Raw genomic sequence first — 15,766 nt, forward strand, 5'->3', positions numbered from 1 at the left:
CAGGCTCCATTTTTTCACCAGAAACTTCACGCACATTGGAGGAGTTACCTTCTGACCTGAAGGTTGGATTAGGAAATCTGGGGTTGGTTTGCAGTCCCTGAGTGGTAATTTACGGGGTAATTTACGAAGGTCTGGCACAGCTGCAGGGGCAGGGCAGCTCAGTGTGAGCAGGGAAGCTGCGACCAGGCTTAGTCCAGAGGCGGTGCTGCATCTGGTACACTGTCCAGGCCTGCACCCGAGGTTGGACCTCTCGGTGGCGAGGGACTTCCCCCTGGGTGTCAGGGCAGGGTTATCCGGTACCCCTGGCCTGTGCTGCTTCCGGCTAACCTCACTCAGGTCCTGGCTAGCCTCTCTCAGGTCCTGGTTCCTTTGACTCTTGTCTTTGTTTTGGATCCGGTGGAAGCGCTGGATCCAAAAGGGCTTGGCTGCGTTGCAAGCCCCTGAGTCCACTGGCAGCCAGCCCTTCCTTCCCTCCTGGCAGCTCCTGCCCAGGAGACCTGCCCCGTGGTGGCGAGTTAGAGGTGGCAGTCGGCCGTGTCTTCTCTTAGTGACTTAGAAGTTTCACGTGGTAGAAATGTCACAGCATTTTACAACATAGATCCATTCCTGCAGTAAATTCTATTCCTACTAGAGGCCCGGTGCACGACATTGATGCACTGGGGGTGGGGGTGGGTCCCTCAGCCCGGCCTATGCCCTCTCGCAGTCTGGGACCCCCAAGGGATCCTTAGTGCTGCTTTGGAGGCAGGAAAGGCTCCTGCCATCTCCGCTGCTCTCGCCAGCCGTGAGCCCGGCTTCTGGCTGAGCAGAGCTCCCCCTGTGGGAGCACACTGACCACCAGGGGGCAGCTCCTGAATTGAGCGTCTGCCCCTGGTGGTCAGTGTGTGTCATAGCGACCGGTCGTTCCACCGGTCAATGTGCATATTTGGGTTTTATTATGTAGGATGGCCTGAATACTTTTCTAAAACTTTACAAACACAGCCGTTGGTTTAAAAATATAAATGAGGACTCCTGAGACCTTTCTTTGCTCTGCATGGTTTTCGGACCCAGCCTTTCTGTGTCTTTAAATTCTGTGTAGAGAAGAGCAACCCTTCCCTTGCTCTTTGGGTTAATTTTACCCATTTTGGCATGCCTGGTCTTCGAAGGTAAAGAACTTTTTCATTTAGTGCAAACAAACCAAAAAGAGCCAACAAAATGATAGAGCTGGAGGAGTGGGTAATTTTGAAGGTGAGCGTTCAGAGTGGATTATAGGTTTGGCCAGGTGTTGCCTGAGAATAGGTGTAATTCCCTGTGAAGGCATTGTGGCAGGGGACGAGGGTGACTGAGGGGGACAGCATGGCGGGGGGACAGCACCTGGTGCCGTTGGAATTCTCCCGGGGGCGGGGGGCGATGTGTGGCCGGGCGGGCGGGAGCACAGGACGGAGGGAAGCCCTGTCTGAGTCACGGGAAGTCACCCTGCCCAGCGCGGCCCCCTCCGTGTGGGCGGGCGGGTGTGGGCAGGATGTCCACACGGGGGCTGTGGCCTCTGACTCACGCCTGTGACTCACGTCTGGTCCCCACGGGGCTTTGCTAGCGGGGACGGTGACTCTGGTCGTATGGAATGCAGCAAGTATTTCCCAATTTCTCGAAAGCTCTCCAGCCAGCACTTACTCCCTCTTCAGAGGCGGTGGCTGCGGTTCTGAGGACACTGCTCTCCAGCCTTCACCCGGTTTCCTTCATCTCAGGGGTCACGGTTCTCTTCTCTTTAAGGCAAATCTCTGTCTCCTCTGTTGTTCACCTCACCCCTGCTTTTCCGTCTGTTTGCAGCTCCTCCCTAGCCTGCAAAACTGCGAGAAGTGTTTTTTAAGTGTGTTTTTAATGTTCTACTTACTTGTTGAAGAGAGGAAGGGAGGGAGGGAGAGAGAGAGAGAGAGAGAGGCATCGATCTGTTCCACTTACTGATGCATTCATTGGTTGCTTCTTGAATGTGCCCTGACGGGGGAGCAAACCTGCCACCTCGACTTCTCAGGACGATGCTCCAGCCAGCTGGGCTACCCGGCCAAGGCCCGGGTCTGTTCTTAAAAGCATGCTTTAATAAACCGCCGTTTGTAAGGTGGGGGTTCCCAGAGATGTCCCCCCGCCTTCACTGCTCAGTGTCTCCAGTCCCATTGTTCCGCCGCCAGGACCCAGCCTCCCAACCTTGGCCCCTCTCCTTTTCTTCCCCTGGTTTTGGACTCCCCCTGCCTCCTTCCCTCCGGAACACACGTTTCCCTCCGGCCTCCGAGCCAGGGCCCTGGTGAGCCGGTGCAGGTTTTGGCGGCTGTCGGAGGGCAGGTGACCTTCCTGTCCTCTGGCTCTGGTTTCCGACCCCTTTCTCCTGTTTCTGCCCTTGGTGACCGCCTCCTCCCGGCTCCAGTTCCCACCCACGCGCTGTCAGTCACAGGCCTGCTCTGGGGAAAGGAGAGCAGCCGCCTGTTCCCCTGCCAACAAGGAGCTGCCTCCTGCTTCCTTCTGCCAGCCCTGACCCCGTCTGTCCGACCTGACCCGTCTGTCCGACCTGACCCTGTCTGTCCGACCTGACCCTGTCTGTCCAGCCCTGACCTCATCTGTCCGACCTGACCCCGTCTGTCCGACCTGACCCCGTCTCTCCGGCCCTGACCCCGCCTGTCTGGCCCTGACCCCGTCTGTCCGGCCCTGACCCCGTCTGTCTGACCTGACCCCGTCTGTCTGGCCCTGACCCGTCTCTCTGGCCCTGACCCTGTCTGTCCGACCTGACCCTGTCTGCCTCCGGCCCTGACCCCGCCTGTCTGGCCCTGACCCCGTCTGTCCGGCCCTGACCCCGTCTGTCTGACCTGACCCCGTCTGTCTGGCCCTGACCCGTCTCTCTGGCCCTGACCCTGTCTGTCCGACCTGACCCTGTCTGTCCAGCCCTGACCTCATCTGTCCGACCTGACCCCGTCTGTCCGACCTGACCCCGTCTGTCTGACCTGACCCCGTCTGTCTGACCTGACCCCGTCTGTCTGGCCCTGACCCGTCTCTCTGGCCCTGACCCTGTCTGTCCGACCTGACCCTGTCTGCCTGTTCCTTTCCGCCTCAGCTGCTCCTGACCCGGAGTCTTGCACCTTTCTGTGCTGGTAGCTCTGCAGTCTTCCCAGGTTTGCAGGGCCCGCTTTGTGGTCTCCCTGCTGCCCTGATAACTGGGTGCAGAGTGGCTGCTCCTCCTGTGGCCGTGAGGGCTGTCCTGGAGCCCGGAGGAGGTCAGCATTCCTGAGCTGACCTCCCAGCGCCCCCCACGGGACCGCCCTGGCTGCTGAAACACCCACCCTTCACCAGAGCCACATTCTTCCCAGGTTTATGCTTTTGACACGCCTCTCTGCACTTCTCCACTTTCCCGAACCGCCTGGCATGTCACAGGCCACTTTCAAGACATTTTGGGGAAGTTTTTCCCATTTCTTCCCACTCTTCCCACTCAGTCCCTCCCCGAGTGCTCATGTCACCCCGGAGAACGCTCTGTGTGTGCCCTACACACGTCCGGCCTCCACTTACACAGCAGTCGTGCCCTCTCGGCTGTAGAGGTCTCGGCGTTTTCCTAGTGAGTGTACAGTGCCCAGCATGTGGGACACATTCAGAAATGGTTGTTGCTCAGCAGGTGTGGCTCAGTGGTTGAGCATTGACCTATGAACCAGGGGGTCAGGGTTCGATTCCCGGTCAGGGCACATGCCCTGACTGTGGGCTCGGCCCCCAGTGTGAGCAAGCAGGAGGCAGCTGACCAATGATTCTCTCTCATCATTGATGTTTCTATCTCTCCCTCTTCCTTCCTCTCTGATATAAAGTATATATCCTATTAGTAAAAGCCCAATATGCAAATCGACCAAACGGCAGAATGACCGGTCACTATGACCCACACTAATCACCAGGGGGCAGATGCTCAATGCAGGAGCTGCCCCCTGGTGGTCAATGCTCTCCACAGGGGGAGCGCTGCTTAGCCAGAAGCCGGGCTCACGGCTGGTGAGCGCAGCGGTGGTGGCGGGAGCCTCTCCTGCCTCTGCTGCAGGTGGGTGGTAAGGAGGGAGGGGTCCCAGATTGCTAGAGCCCCGGACTGCGAGAGGGATGTCTGACTGTCAGCTTAGGCCATATCCCTGGAAGGATCGGGCCTAAGCTGGCAGGTGGACATTCCCTGAGGGGTCCCGGACTGTGAGAGGGCGCAGGCCGGGCTGAGGGACCCCCACCCCCACCCCTGAGTGAATGAATTTCGTGCACTGGGCCTCTAGTAATATATAAAAGAAAAATGGTTGTCGAATGAATGAATAAACAGATGGCAAACTACAGCAGCTGTGGGCCCCAGGTTCTCACACTGTGAGAACGCGTGTGTTTCCTCATTGTTATGACGATGCTGGCAGCGTCGGCAGAGGGCTTGAAGAAGCCGCACTAAGCGGCGGCTGCATGTGGCCCGAGAGTCAGCACTTTTCCTCTCAGATCGGACAGGCTGTCTTCCCAACCTTCCCAGCTTATCTCCCAAGCGGTGCTCCCTGTAACAATGTAGGACGTCCTGACGTTGCCTGTATCAGCCACCTGGTCCTCATGGCTCAAGCTGTGGAACTAGGGGAGGGGCCTGTGGCTCTTCATGCATCTGCCGTGTTAGAGGCAGGTGGGGCAACCTCCTGGCGGGGGTGCATTTCCCGGAGCGGGGTTGGGGGAGCGGAGAGCTTTGACTTAACTTCCCGGCCTCCCAATGAGACCAGGGGGCATGGGGCTGCCCCTCCCCTTCCCTAGCTGGCCACACCCTTTCTTTAGCTCAGGGACTGGAAGGAGCTGCTGCCAGCCTACCCGCCCCGGCAATCACCTGGGAGACAGCCCTTCCTCCTGGGCTGAGCTCTTTGGGCCCTGGGGGCACAGCCCCGAGGTCCTCTCAGGGTCTCTCAGGGTGACCCCTGTTCCGAGGAAGCACGAGGGGCTTCGCTTCTTTCCTTGAGTGAGAGGAGGGACAGGAGGGCGTCATCCTGACCCCGTTACGGTGGTGAAGGTGGCGAGGAAGACTTCAGTCACGACCACTGCAATGGGGAGAGAGTGGGTTCGAGTCTGGATACAGCGAAGACACTGGGGATGCAGCAGGGGAGGGGTCAGCGGGTGGAAATCACTGAGAGGGGACATCCAGGACATGGGGTCTCGCTAACCTGGCCCAGGAGGGTTCTTGCTGGAGGCAGCCCACGACTTACTCCTCAGAGGGGGGCGTGAGGACCGGACCGATGTGGAGGGCAGGGCTCTCCCTCAGCTGATGCAGCAGGTCTGGGCGGGATCAGGCCTCGCCCTTAAGGGGCTCAGAGGAGCCGCCTGAAGGGGGTCAAGGATCCGTGCGCTGCTCTTTCCGGGGCTGTAGCTCAGGGCCACGAGGAGAGCCGCCAGCTGGCTGTGGCGCTGTGTCCTGTGGAAGCCTGTCCTGTGGCTGCTCTCTCGGCATCTGTTTTGGTTTGGCTGGTGGCCGGATGCTGCTGGCCAGTGCTGCAGTCGGAGGCTGTGTGGGGCGTAGGTGACCGGGCTTGCATGCGTTCATAATCCAACACGCGTGACTGCACACCCGCCAGGATCCTCCCCTCCCCTTAGGGTCCCCCAGTTTCAGATGGAACCGTAACGGGAGTCTGGAGGGGCTTTGAAGACATTTGTGGGTGGAAGGAAATGCTGGCAGCACCCTTTATCAGAGATAAATGTTTGGCTCCGTATTGGGAGCCTTCTTCCTCTGAAGATCTAATGAAGTTGTGAGCATGAAATGTGTTGATGCTGTAAGTGCTGTGTGTGTGATCAAAGGGTGGGTAGCAGGAAATGTAGAGAGAATCTCCCACAATGCACCGTTGTCATTCAAAGATCGTCTTCTCCTGGCGCACACATTTCCAATACCTCCCAGCGTCGTCAGGTTACCGGACAGTTACTAATAAGCAAACGGAAATAGGGCTACACGCAAAGTCAGAGCGAGAGCATAGCGCACCTGGGTTAGGGCTTCCAGCGAGAACGCGGGCTCCGAGGGCCCCTGGACCAGCGGCCAGAGGCTTCCCGCGAAGAAGGTCGGGGAGGAAGAGAGTCAGGAGGTGGGGGTGGGGGTGTGGGTGGGGTCCTCACAGAGGCCACGCCCGAGGGAAGAGGGCCCCCGCCCCAGCCGATCTCCCACTAAGTCCCGGAGGTGCTGCAGGGGGCTGTAGCCCGTGCATGGAATGGTCTTGCTGACCCACCCATTTCAATAGGGTGACACAGCTTATCACGGGGAGCTGATTTACGCCGGGATGTGATAGAGCCGGGCCACTGTTGATGTGCGTGCTGTGTGTGCGTGTTATGTGCGTGCTGTGTGTGTTATGTGCATGCTGTGTGTTATGTACGTGCTGTGTGTTATGTGTGTGCTGTGTGTTATGTGCGCGCTGTGTGTGTGTGATAGTCACACTGTGAATAACGCCCCTGCTCTCGCCTCAGGCTCTCAGAGGCACCGTGACCGACTTCCCCGGGTTTGACGAGCGGGCGGATGCGGAGACCCTCCGGAAGGCCATGAAGGGCCTGGGTAAGGCCCCCTTCGTTTTGTTCTAAAGAAACGGGATCATTGTTTTGCCAAACAAAGCGTCATTGATTCGAAGGAGGACTGATTTTGGGATATTTTGATCTGGAGAGAGAGGTGCACTGAGATGACGGAATCATCGCCTGACCACCCGGGGTTCAGTGTCTGGACTGAACAGCCTGGGTCTGCAGCCGCCTGTCGGCTCTTCCTGTGGCATGTGATGGCCAGGGGAGCAGACCTTCCTGGGCCCCCCTCTGCAGTCTCCGCTGTCCTCGCCAGCACCACCCGCTTCACGCCTCCTCCACGCCCGTCTCCTCTGTCCCAGCCTCCTTCCCAGCCACTTAGCAGCCTCTGTCCTCGAGGATTCCCACATACACTGTTCCCCTTCCCCATCCCTGTACCAGGTGTTCCCCTTCCCCAGGCCCTGCACCAGGTGCTCCCCGTCCCCATCCCTGTACCAGATGCTCCCTGTCCCCAGGCCCCGTGTTAGGACCCACCTTTCTCAGATGTGGCTGCCCTTGGGGAGGGTTCCTAGTGGGGGGCTCTGGCCTGGCCCGGCCTCTGCGGTACCCCAGCCTGCCTGTCTGACTCCTCCCATGGTCTCTGAGCCATGCTGTTCCTGCTGTTCACAAACGCCTGGTGTTCCCCCTGCTGCCCTTTCCTCTCATCCCAACAAAAGCCCGTCCTCCTTCCCCTTGGCCTTTCTTCCAAAAGGTTGTACCTTTTCCCAAACCCGTCCCCCTCCTGTCACTTCGAGAACCTCCTTGGGGCCCCGCTTAGCGCCTCGGCCGCCCCTGGGCCCTGTCGCGTTCTGCCGTAGCTCAGGGTTGTGTGTGTCTGTATTTTTTCCCTCGTCTGCCACTTGAAACCGGGTCTCCCTCTTTGTCCCTCTCATTACTTGGAAACCCCACGGCTTCGTGCGTGGGAACAGCCCCGTTTGCTGCGAGGACACCGGTGCCCTCAGTGTGAAAGCCAGGAGGGCTCCCGCCTGCTTCCCGCAGCGGCGGCAGTGGGTGTGCTGGCAGTGCCACGTCGGGCATGTGGTCACGTTCCAGCTTAATGCGTTTCCTAACACGACATGTGTGGGATGAGGCCCCGAGGGCCCGGCTGCAGAGCTGAGCGGCCAGGCCTGACCGAGCGCCCCCCGCAGGCACCGACGAGGAGAGCATCCTGACGCTGCTGACGGCCCGCAGCAACGCGCAGCGCCAGGAGATCGTGGCCGCCTTCAAGACGCTGTTTGGCCGGGTAAGATGCGCCCGTCGACTGCGGCAGCTGCGAGTTTAAGATGCGTTTGAAATTTTGGCAGAAATCGTATATTTAACGATTCCAGCTCTCCTCCTCCCCGACCCGCATTTGCTTAATTAGCAGCTGTCGGTGAACAGTGCTCACCCGCTTGTCCCCACACATTGCCCTTCCTGCGTGAGGCTGGACCCCGCCCTCCTGCACCTCCCCAGGGTGTCCCAGGGGGTCCCAGCCTCCCCAGGGGTCCCACGGGGTCCGGCCTCCCCAGGGTGTCCTATGGGGTCCTGGCCTCCCCAGGGGTCCCACGGGGTCCGGCCTCCCCAGGGTGTCCCAGGGGGTCCCAGCCTCCCCAGGGTGTCCCATGGGGTCCCAGCCTCCCCAGGGTGTCCCATGGGGTCCGGCCTCCCCAGGGTGTCCCACGGGGTCCCAGCCTCCCCACGGTGTCCCACGGGGTCCCAGCCTCCCCAGGGGGTCCCGGCCTCCCCAGGGTGTCCCACAGGGTCCCGGCCTCCCCAGGGGGTCCCACGGGGTCCTGGCTTCTCTTTCCCAGCTGTTGGCCTGGGCCACGGTGCATGTCGTCAGGACACAGGCACAGTCTAGACGGGGAGGGTGTTTTGACAATTCAAACGGAAATTAAATTTGTTACGAAATGAATGGGCGCCTCCATAAAAACTTGGGTGTCATTTCATCATTCTCCAAATTTTCCTTCGCCCTTTCATTTAGAAATAAATGCAAAGCAAAAAAAAAAAAAAGGCAGCAGCAGCAGGCACTTTGACCCCGGTGTCCAGCTGTCAGGAGGCTCAATGGAGGGGCTGGGCATCTGCTCTCCTTCTCACCTGCGAGCGCGTTTCCCACAGTGCAGGCCCCGTCGGGCACGGCGCTTCCTCCGTGACACAGAGGAAAGAGAGGTGTTGGCGGAGGACGGGACAGATTTTACCCTTTGTCAACATACACTTAGGATATTTTGGGGGGAAGTTTTTTTTAAAGCTACTCAGAGCAGTGTTTGTAAAACAGATTTTTTTGTGTCCTTTTGAAGTTTTCAGTTTTTTAATTCCTGAAGGAAGAGAAACATCTCTGGAACAGAGACCTTGACAGGGAGGGAGGCCTGCTTCCCCTCAAGCCCAGGCCGGGGCTTTGGCTTCGCTCCGCGCCTCCTGCAGGGGAGCCCTTCAGAGCGAGGGGAGCCCTTCAGAGCGAGGGGGGCCCTTCAGAGCGAGGGGAGCCCTTCAGAGCGAGGCCGCCATTCCCGGCGAAGACGCGCAGCGCAGCGTGTGCGCCTGGTAACGCCCTGTGTTCTCTGAGCAGGACCTGCTGGACGACCTGAAGTCCGAGCTGACGGGGAAGTTCGAGAAGCTGATCGTGGCCCTGATGAAGCCCTCGTGGCTCTACGACGCCTACGAGCTGAAGCACGCGCTCAAGGTACAGGCGGCGCCCAGGCCTCCCCATGTGGGTCTGTGCTCGCGACCACCCCTCCTTCATCGTAAAAGTACTCGGCTATTCCTGCGAGGGTTTCCTGGAGAGCAGAACTGTGGGAGGCAATCAGGGGGAGAGGCGGAGGCAATTACAAGCGTGTCATTTAATCCTTCTTGTATAGTTTACTCAATAATAGTGGCTATTTACATAATATATATATACACATATATATACATACATACACACATATATACATATATATATATCCACATATATTGATTTCAGAGAGGAAGGGGGAGGGAGAGAGAGATAGAAACATCAACAATGAGAGAATCATTGATCGGCTGCCCCCTGTACGTCCCACACAGGGGATCGAGCCTGCACCCCAGGCATGTGCCCTGACCGGGAATCGAACCACAACCGCCTGGTTCATAGGTCGATGTTCAACCACTGAGCTACGCCAGCTGGGCGCTATTTAAATTTTTTAACATTTTTTACAGCCTTTTAGATCTTCTAAGCCTGTTTCTAATTTTGAGGTGTGTCTTAAAAATGTTACAGGTTAGGTGTTTTATCTTATAAAATAGGAAGTTGGCGGGTTGGGGAAAATAGTATGGTTAATCATTAGAGGCTAAACAATAAAGCTTCGGGGAATTTTCAGATCAGAGTGGTGTTGTTGCACCCTTTCCTAGGAGTGTCTGGTGAACTCGTCACACTTTCCTTGTAGCCAATAACTAACGGCATGTGTCCTCCACGGGTGCTGGAACTCCTGTGTAAGTCTGACGACACTGAAATGGTGGTTGGACCTACGGCACTGGAAACTTCATTCAGCAGCAGCTTTGAGTTCGGAGGAAAAGGAAACAGATTGAATAACAAAGAGATAATGTGGCCCAGGGATTCCCTGTGAGAGCGGAGGGAAGAGGGGTGCCAGGTTAGGGGCCTTCCTGGGCCTACGCCCTGCATTTTCCTACAGCGATTCTTTGGGCGCAAACACGATCTTAGGGCACCGGAGACAGGGTGTCTTGGTGGCGTGCTCTACAGTGGTAGCAGCAGCTAAGGTTCTGCCAGAGCGTACATCCAGGCCTTCCAAGGGCTTGATTTTTGGTAAAGAAACAGAGATATGAAGAGAATAATGCTTACACTTACTACCTTTTAAACTTGAGGTATCATTGCTTGTGTCTTCTAACTTATCAATGTTGCTGTGACTTTTATCATCAGAAAAAGGAAAACTGATTACAAGTATTTTTCTTTTTTAAAAAAATATATTTTATTGATTTTTTACAGAGAGGAAGGGAGAGGGATAGAGAGTTAGAAACATCGATGAGAGAGAAACATTGATCAGCTGCCTCCTTCACACTCCCTACTGGGGATGTGCCCGCAACCACAGTACATGCCCTTGGCTGGAATCGAACCTGGGACCTTTCAGTCCGCAAACAAAAGTATATTGGGCAAATAAATGAGCTGGAGGGACGTTTCTATCAGAAATCCAAAGAAATTGGCATGATTCAGACAGAGCTAAAAACAATAAAACAATTCCAAAAACGAAAAATCCAAGTGGAGAAAGAATTAGATGATGTAAGTTTCTTTCTTTCTTTTAAAAAGGAGGTTAGAATTAACTACTATGTCTACAAAAGCCTTCACTGACATTTACTCATGTAAGATGGTAAAGGGATTTTTTTTTCTTAGTCAAGGGTGGGGGAAAAAAAGGTCACATATGTAATACCCTTTGTAATACTTTAAGCTATAAAATAAAAAAAAATACAAAACTTCTGAAAAATGACAAAAAAAGGTAAATCATGTGACAGATGTGAAAAAGGGGACTTGATAAAAAACAAACCAAAAAAAAACCAAACAATGGATGTTGTTTTTCATTAGACAACAAGGGGAAAAATTGTCTCAATTTGCAGTTTCTTATTCCTGTAACTAACGGGACGCACATGCAAAGAAGGGACTGTCATGTTGGGCACTCTTTGTACGATCCTGCAACTTGGGTAACGTCTGTTCTAGGAGGATCGCTTCCTTTTTAGTCTGTTGACATGTTCTTTTTATTGAAAATTAATCTCCACAGGGAGCAGGGACGGACGAGAAAGTCCTGACGGAGATCATTGCTTCCAGGACCCCTGAGGAGCTCACGGCCATAAAGAAAGTCTACGAGGAAGGTACAGGCTCAACCTGTGTTTCTCGTCCCCTTGTCCCTCCTCCATTTCTCTCGAGCAGCAGTTCTCAACCTTTTGGCCCTTTAATACAGTTCCTCATGTTGTGGGGACCCCCAACCATAAAATTATTTTCGTTGCTACTTCATCACTGTCATGTTGCTACTGTTATGAATCGTCATGTAAATATCTGATATGCAGGATGGTCTTAGGCGACCCTGTGAAAGGGTCGTTCGACCATCAGAGGGGTCGCGACCTATAGGTTGAGAACCGCTGCTCTAGAGCCAGGCAGGTCCCTGGTTGCAGGAGGCAGGCCACGCGTGACTGCTGGACGAATGGGTGAGGGAATAAGTGAGAAACCATTCAAGTTGCTTTTCTCTTCCCCCACCCCCCTTTCCCATGGCTAATGTAGTTATCGGCTCAACCTGCGTTTCTCATCCCCCCGTCCCTCCTCCGTTTCTCTCGAGCAGCGGTTCTCAACCTTCTGGCCCTTTAATACAGTACCTCATGTTGTGGTGATCCCCATACATAAAATTATTTCCTTTAATACTTCATCACTGTAATGTTGCTGCTGTGATGAATCGTCATGTAAATATCTGATATGCAGGATGGTCTTAGGCGACCCTGTGAAAGGGTCGTTCGACCACCAGAGGGGTCGCGACCTATAGGTTGAGAACCGCTGCTCTAGAGCCAGGCAGGTCCCTGGTTGCAGGAGGCAGGCCACGCGTGATTGCTGGACGAATGGGTGAGGGAATAAGTGAGAAACCATTCAAGTTGCTTTTCTCTTCCCCCACCCCCCTTTCCCATGGCTAATGTAGTTATTTATGGGTAACTTTTAGTTTTATAAGGAGCTTTGGATGAAGACGGCATTCCCTTTTAGATAGGATTCACCACGAGCGTAAGGATACACAGTGGGTCTTTCTTTCATATTCACTTTAAGATGTAAGCAGGCCCTGCCAGTGTGGCTCAGTGGTTAGAGGGTCAGCCTGTACACCAGAGGGTCGAGGGCTAGATTCCTCATCGAGGGCATGTACCTGGGTTGCGGGTTCACTCCCTAACCTCTGGTCGGGGTGTGTGCAGGAGGCAACCAGTCGATGTGTTTCTCTCACGTCAGTGTTTCGCTCTCTCTCCCCCTCCCTTCCGCTCTCCGTAAAAGCAATGTTAAAAAAAGATATATCCTTGGATGAGGATTAGCAAAGGGAAAGATGTAGGGGTTTTTTCGTCCTTATAAAAGTTCAGTTTTCTGTTAGCAAAGTTGAGAATTCTCTGAGGTAAAAAGACACTTCACCCGGCTGAGCGTCCGCGGCCAGGCGTGCCATTCGGCGCCGGCAGTGTTTGAGGGCTCCACGCTGGCTCCCCTTTCTGGCCTGCCTGCCTTTTCCTGTGGAAAAAAGTCTGTCGGTCTGAAGCATATTCTGTGAATGGAACCAGGAAAATGAAAATAAAAGTAAAGGTAGTGGAGAGTTTCCCCGTCAGATGCCCTGTACTAGACTCGCCCTGCCTGGTGGAGGGACCAGCCGTCTGGATGGTGGCCAGCCCACAGGCCGCCACGCCTGCTGCTGTCAGGCAGGAGCATTTGTTTGTTAATCTTAGGAATGTCCGCTGGGACCCAGCAAGTCAGACAGTGTGGGGTGTACAGCAGCTGAACAGCTACCTTCCCAAGTGCTGGTCTCTCTGTCAGAGGCCCCTCTCACCGACACCAGAGCGGGGTTCCCAGACAGGACAGCCCCCTGTGCCCGGGGGAGAGGCTGTCCCCAACCTCGATCCCCGTCTTCTCCTATAAATGAACTAGAGGCCCGATGCACGAAATTCAGGCGAGGGGTTCGGCCCTCGCAGCCGGGTCGTTCCGCTGTTCAGCTGTCCGGTCTAATTAGCATATTACGCTTTTATTATTATAGATTTATACGAGGGACCATGACTGCCTTGTGAAAAGCCAATTTATTAAAGCAATTAAAGCTGCATCTCGATTGAAAGAAGCAAAAGCAAAGCCAGCAAACCTGGGCATCTGGCTCATGAAGTGCAGACGGGCTCTCAGCTCATTGAAGAGCTGGGTGGGGTCTGAGGCGTTATACACCCTCCTGTCCATGGGCTTCAGCATTCCTCTGCTGACTGTTTGGGTGCAGAGTGGTTCTCAAGCCCCCCCACCCCCCCTTTTCCCTTTGTTGTGACCTTCCCAGAACTCATGAGAAGCACCTGCAGCTTTGTCTTGCCCAGCCTGAGCCTGCGAGCTTCCCTGCAGAGGGAGTAGAACTGCCTTTTCCCCGTTCCCCTCCCCCTCCCTCTCTGCATTCTCTCATTCCGAAGGTTTTTCACCATTTGCTCTCCTGTTTGTGGCTGGGAAGATAATGGCTTGCTAGTTACCAGCTGGCTGCACTGTTTGGCCTTGTTTTAACTGCCCTGCCTCCGTTTCCCTAGTCCTCCTGCCCTGGGGCCCTGTAACACTCCTTGCCTGCTTCTGCTGCTACGGCTGGACAGCCCCAACCACAAGGCAGAGGTGGGACGTGCATCTCAGATGCCTGTGGTCACCTGAGAGCCGTGTTCCATGTCACGGTCAGGTATCTCTTTCTGACATGGAAGGGTGAGCCAGTGCGCCCCCGGAGGCTGCCGGGTGCCTCGCGGGCACAGTGCCTGCCTGTGATCCCTGCAGGGGCAGCGTGTGGGCATCATGAGTGATAGGGAAGATGCACCAGGCCTGGTTCGTGCCCTCAGGGCATTAGCTGCCTACTGAGGGGTGACGGGACTTAGAGAAACAGCAGTAATTACAGGACCGTAAACCTCAAACTGAAGCCAAATACCCACAGCCTTTATGCAGGAATTCACTTGGAGAAGAGAGGCTTTGGGTGTTGGGGGGGTCTTCATGGTGTAGTCAGGTGCTGAGCAGGGTTTTGAGACAGGAGTGGGGGGTGGGGAGTAGGGGGTGGGTCGGGGGAGAAGGAAGGCAGTTTTGGTCACCCACCCACGGCCTGCAGTGCCACGGAGACCAGGCTGTGGAAAGTGTACAGAGGGGACAGAACCTGACCGTGTGGAGGAGACGCGTGTGTCTGGGTGGAGAGAACCTGAGCAGGCGAGTTAGGCCGTTACAGGGGATCCGCATGGCGGTCAGCAGGTCGGCCTTGGTGAAAGGCACAGCGCTTCCCGGGGGGCGAGGGGTGCTGAAGGACCAGGGGGAAGGATCTGCATCAATGGTGGACCAGGTGGCCGCGGGAGGGCGGGAGGTAAGCCAGGCAGGTCCGACCGTCCAGGCGGGTGGCAGGTGGGGGGAATGAACCCTACAGGGAGACACGTGTGAAAGGTGTTGAGTGGAGGGAGTGAGGAAGGGTTCCTTCAGGGTTTGTATTTGGGTAAGTGATTGAAAGAAACATACAGCGCTCTTGGACCTTTTTAAATAGAAGTTTCAGGCTTGTAAGTGTTGGCTGCTCTCAGATAACGATGAAATATTTAGATGCCTTGGGCCGGGCCACCTTCGTTCAGCGGCGCTGCGGGCTCCTGCGGGCCGGTCTCCCTGCCTCGGCCACGGTGGAAGAGCTGAAATGTGTGCGGGCAGCGGCCTGGTTTAAGCTGCCCCTGCTGCCCTCAGCGTGAACCTTATTTGCTGCGGAGGAAAAGGACCCTTTTAGTGGAAGGATGGCCGCTCCCCAAGAAAGACAACTGAGACGGTCAGAGCCGCAGTTTTCATCTGGTGTGCCGCATGAGTGTTTAAAACATGCAGCCCCTGACGGCTGAGTCAGGGGCGCCGACTTTCCCCTTAGACCAGTGGTTCTCAACCTTCCTAAGGCCGCGATCCTTTAATACAGTTCCTCATGTTGTGATGACCCCCAATTTCATTGCTACAAGTTGAACATAATTGAAGCACAGTGATTAATCACAAAAACAATATGTAATTATGTATGTGTTTTCCGATGGTCTTAGGCGATCCCTGTGACAGGGTCGTTCGACCCCCAAAGGGGTCACGACCCACAGGTTGAGAACCGCTGCCTTAGATGGTCAAATGAAAAAATGACAGCAGCCAACACCGCAGTAGCCGTGGTGCGAACGAATCAAAATGACGCCTCATTTTGTGTGTGTGTCATTGGCAAAATGTACCCTATGTGCTGGCGTGCTGCAGGAGTTCAGTGATGCGTTTATGCCGCGAGATGGGAGAGGTGGAAGATCGCTGGTCCGGAGGGTGGGAGACCCAGAGGCCGTGCTGCACACGTCTGCCCGGGAGTGCCTGCGCTGGGGGCCCCGTGCCCGCTGTGCCCGCAGGCTCACAGCGACGTTGGCCCGAGCGCTTGTGAGCGGCTGAGTCCCGGTTCGGGCGGGGACCCAGTGCTTCTGGGGAACCGAATGCCTCTCGGTCCAGCCGCTCACACGGAGCCTTCGCGTCACAGTCTCAGAGCAGAGAACGTTTATGCTAACCAGAGACTTCTTTTTTAAAGTTAAGATCAATTTTTTAAAAAATGTTTTATTG

At 55.5% G+C, this 15,766-nt stretch overlaps 1 protein-coding gene across 2 annotated transcripts in view; it reads left to right on the forward strand.

Annotated features, from left to right (window-relative positions):
• The window catches only part of ANXA5 (annexin A5), a 25,283-nt gene that overhangs the window by 3,394 nt on the left and 6,123 nt on the right, over nucleotides 1-15,766 (forward strand). For both annotated transcript variants that reach the window (XM_006766852.2, XM_015565972.1), the window contains exons 3-6: nucleotides 6,433-6,517; nucleotides 7,662-7,756; nucleotides 9,059-9,172; nucleotides 11,232-11,322. In XM_006766852.2, the coding sequence (XP_006766915.1) occupies nucleotides 6,433-6,517; nucleotides 7,662-7,756; nucleotides 9,059-9,172; nucleotides 11,232-11,322 (385 nt within the window). The remainder of the gene's footprint in view (nucleotides 1-6,432; nucleotides 6,518-7,661; nucleotides 7,757-9,058; nucleotides 9,173-11,231; nucleotides 11,323-15,766) is intronic.

This window comes from Myotis davidii, unplaced genomic scaffold (genome assembly GCF_000327345.1).
Source record: "Myotis davidii unplaced genomic scaffold, ASM32734v1 scaffold862, whole genome shotgun sequence".
Classification (NCBI taxonomy): Eukaryota; Metazoa; Chordata; class Mammalia; order Chiroptera; family Vespertilionidae; genus Myotis; species Myotis davidii.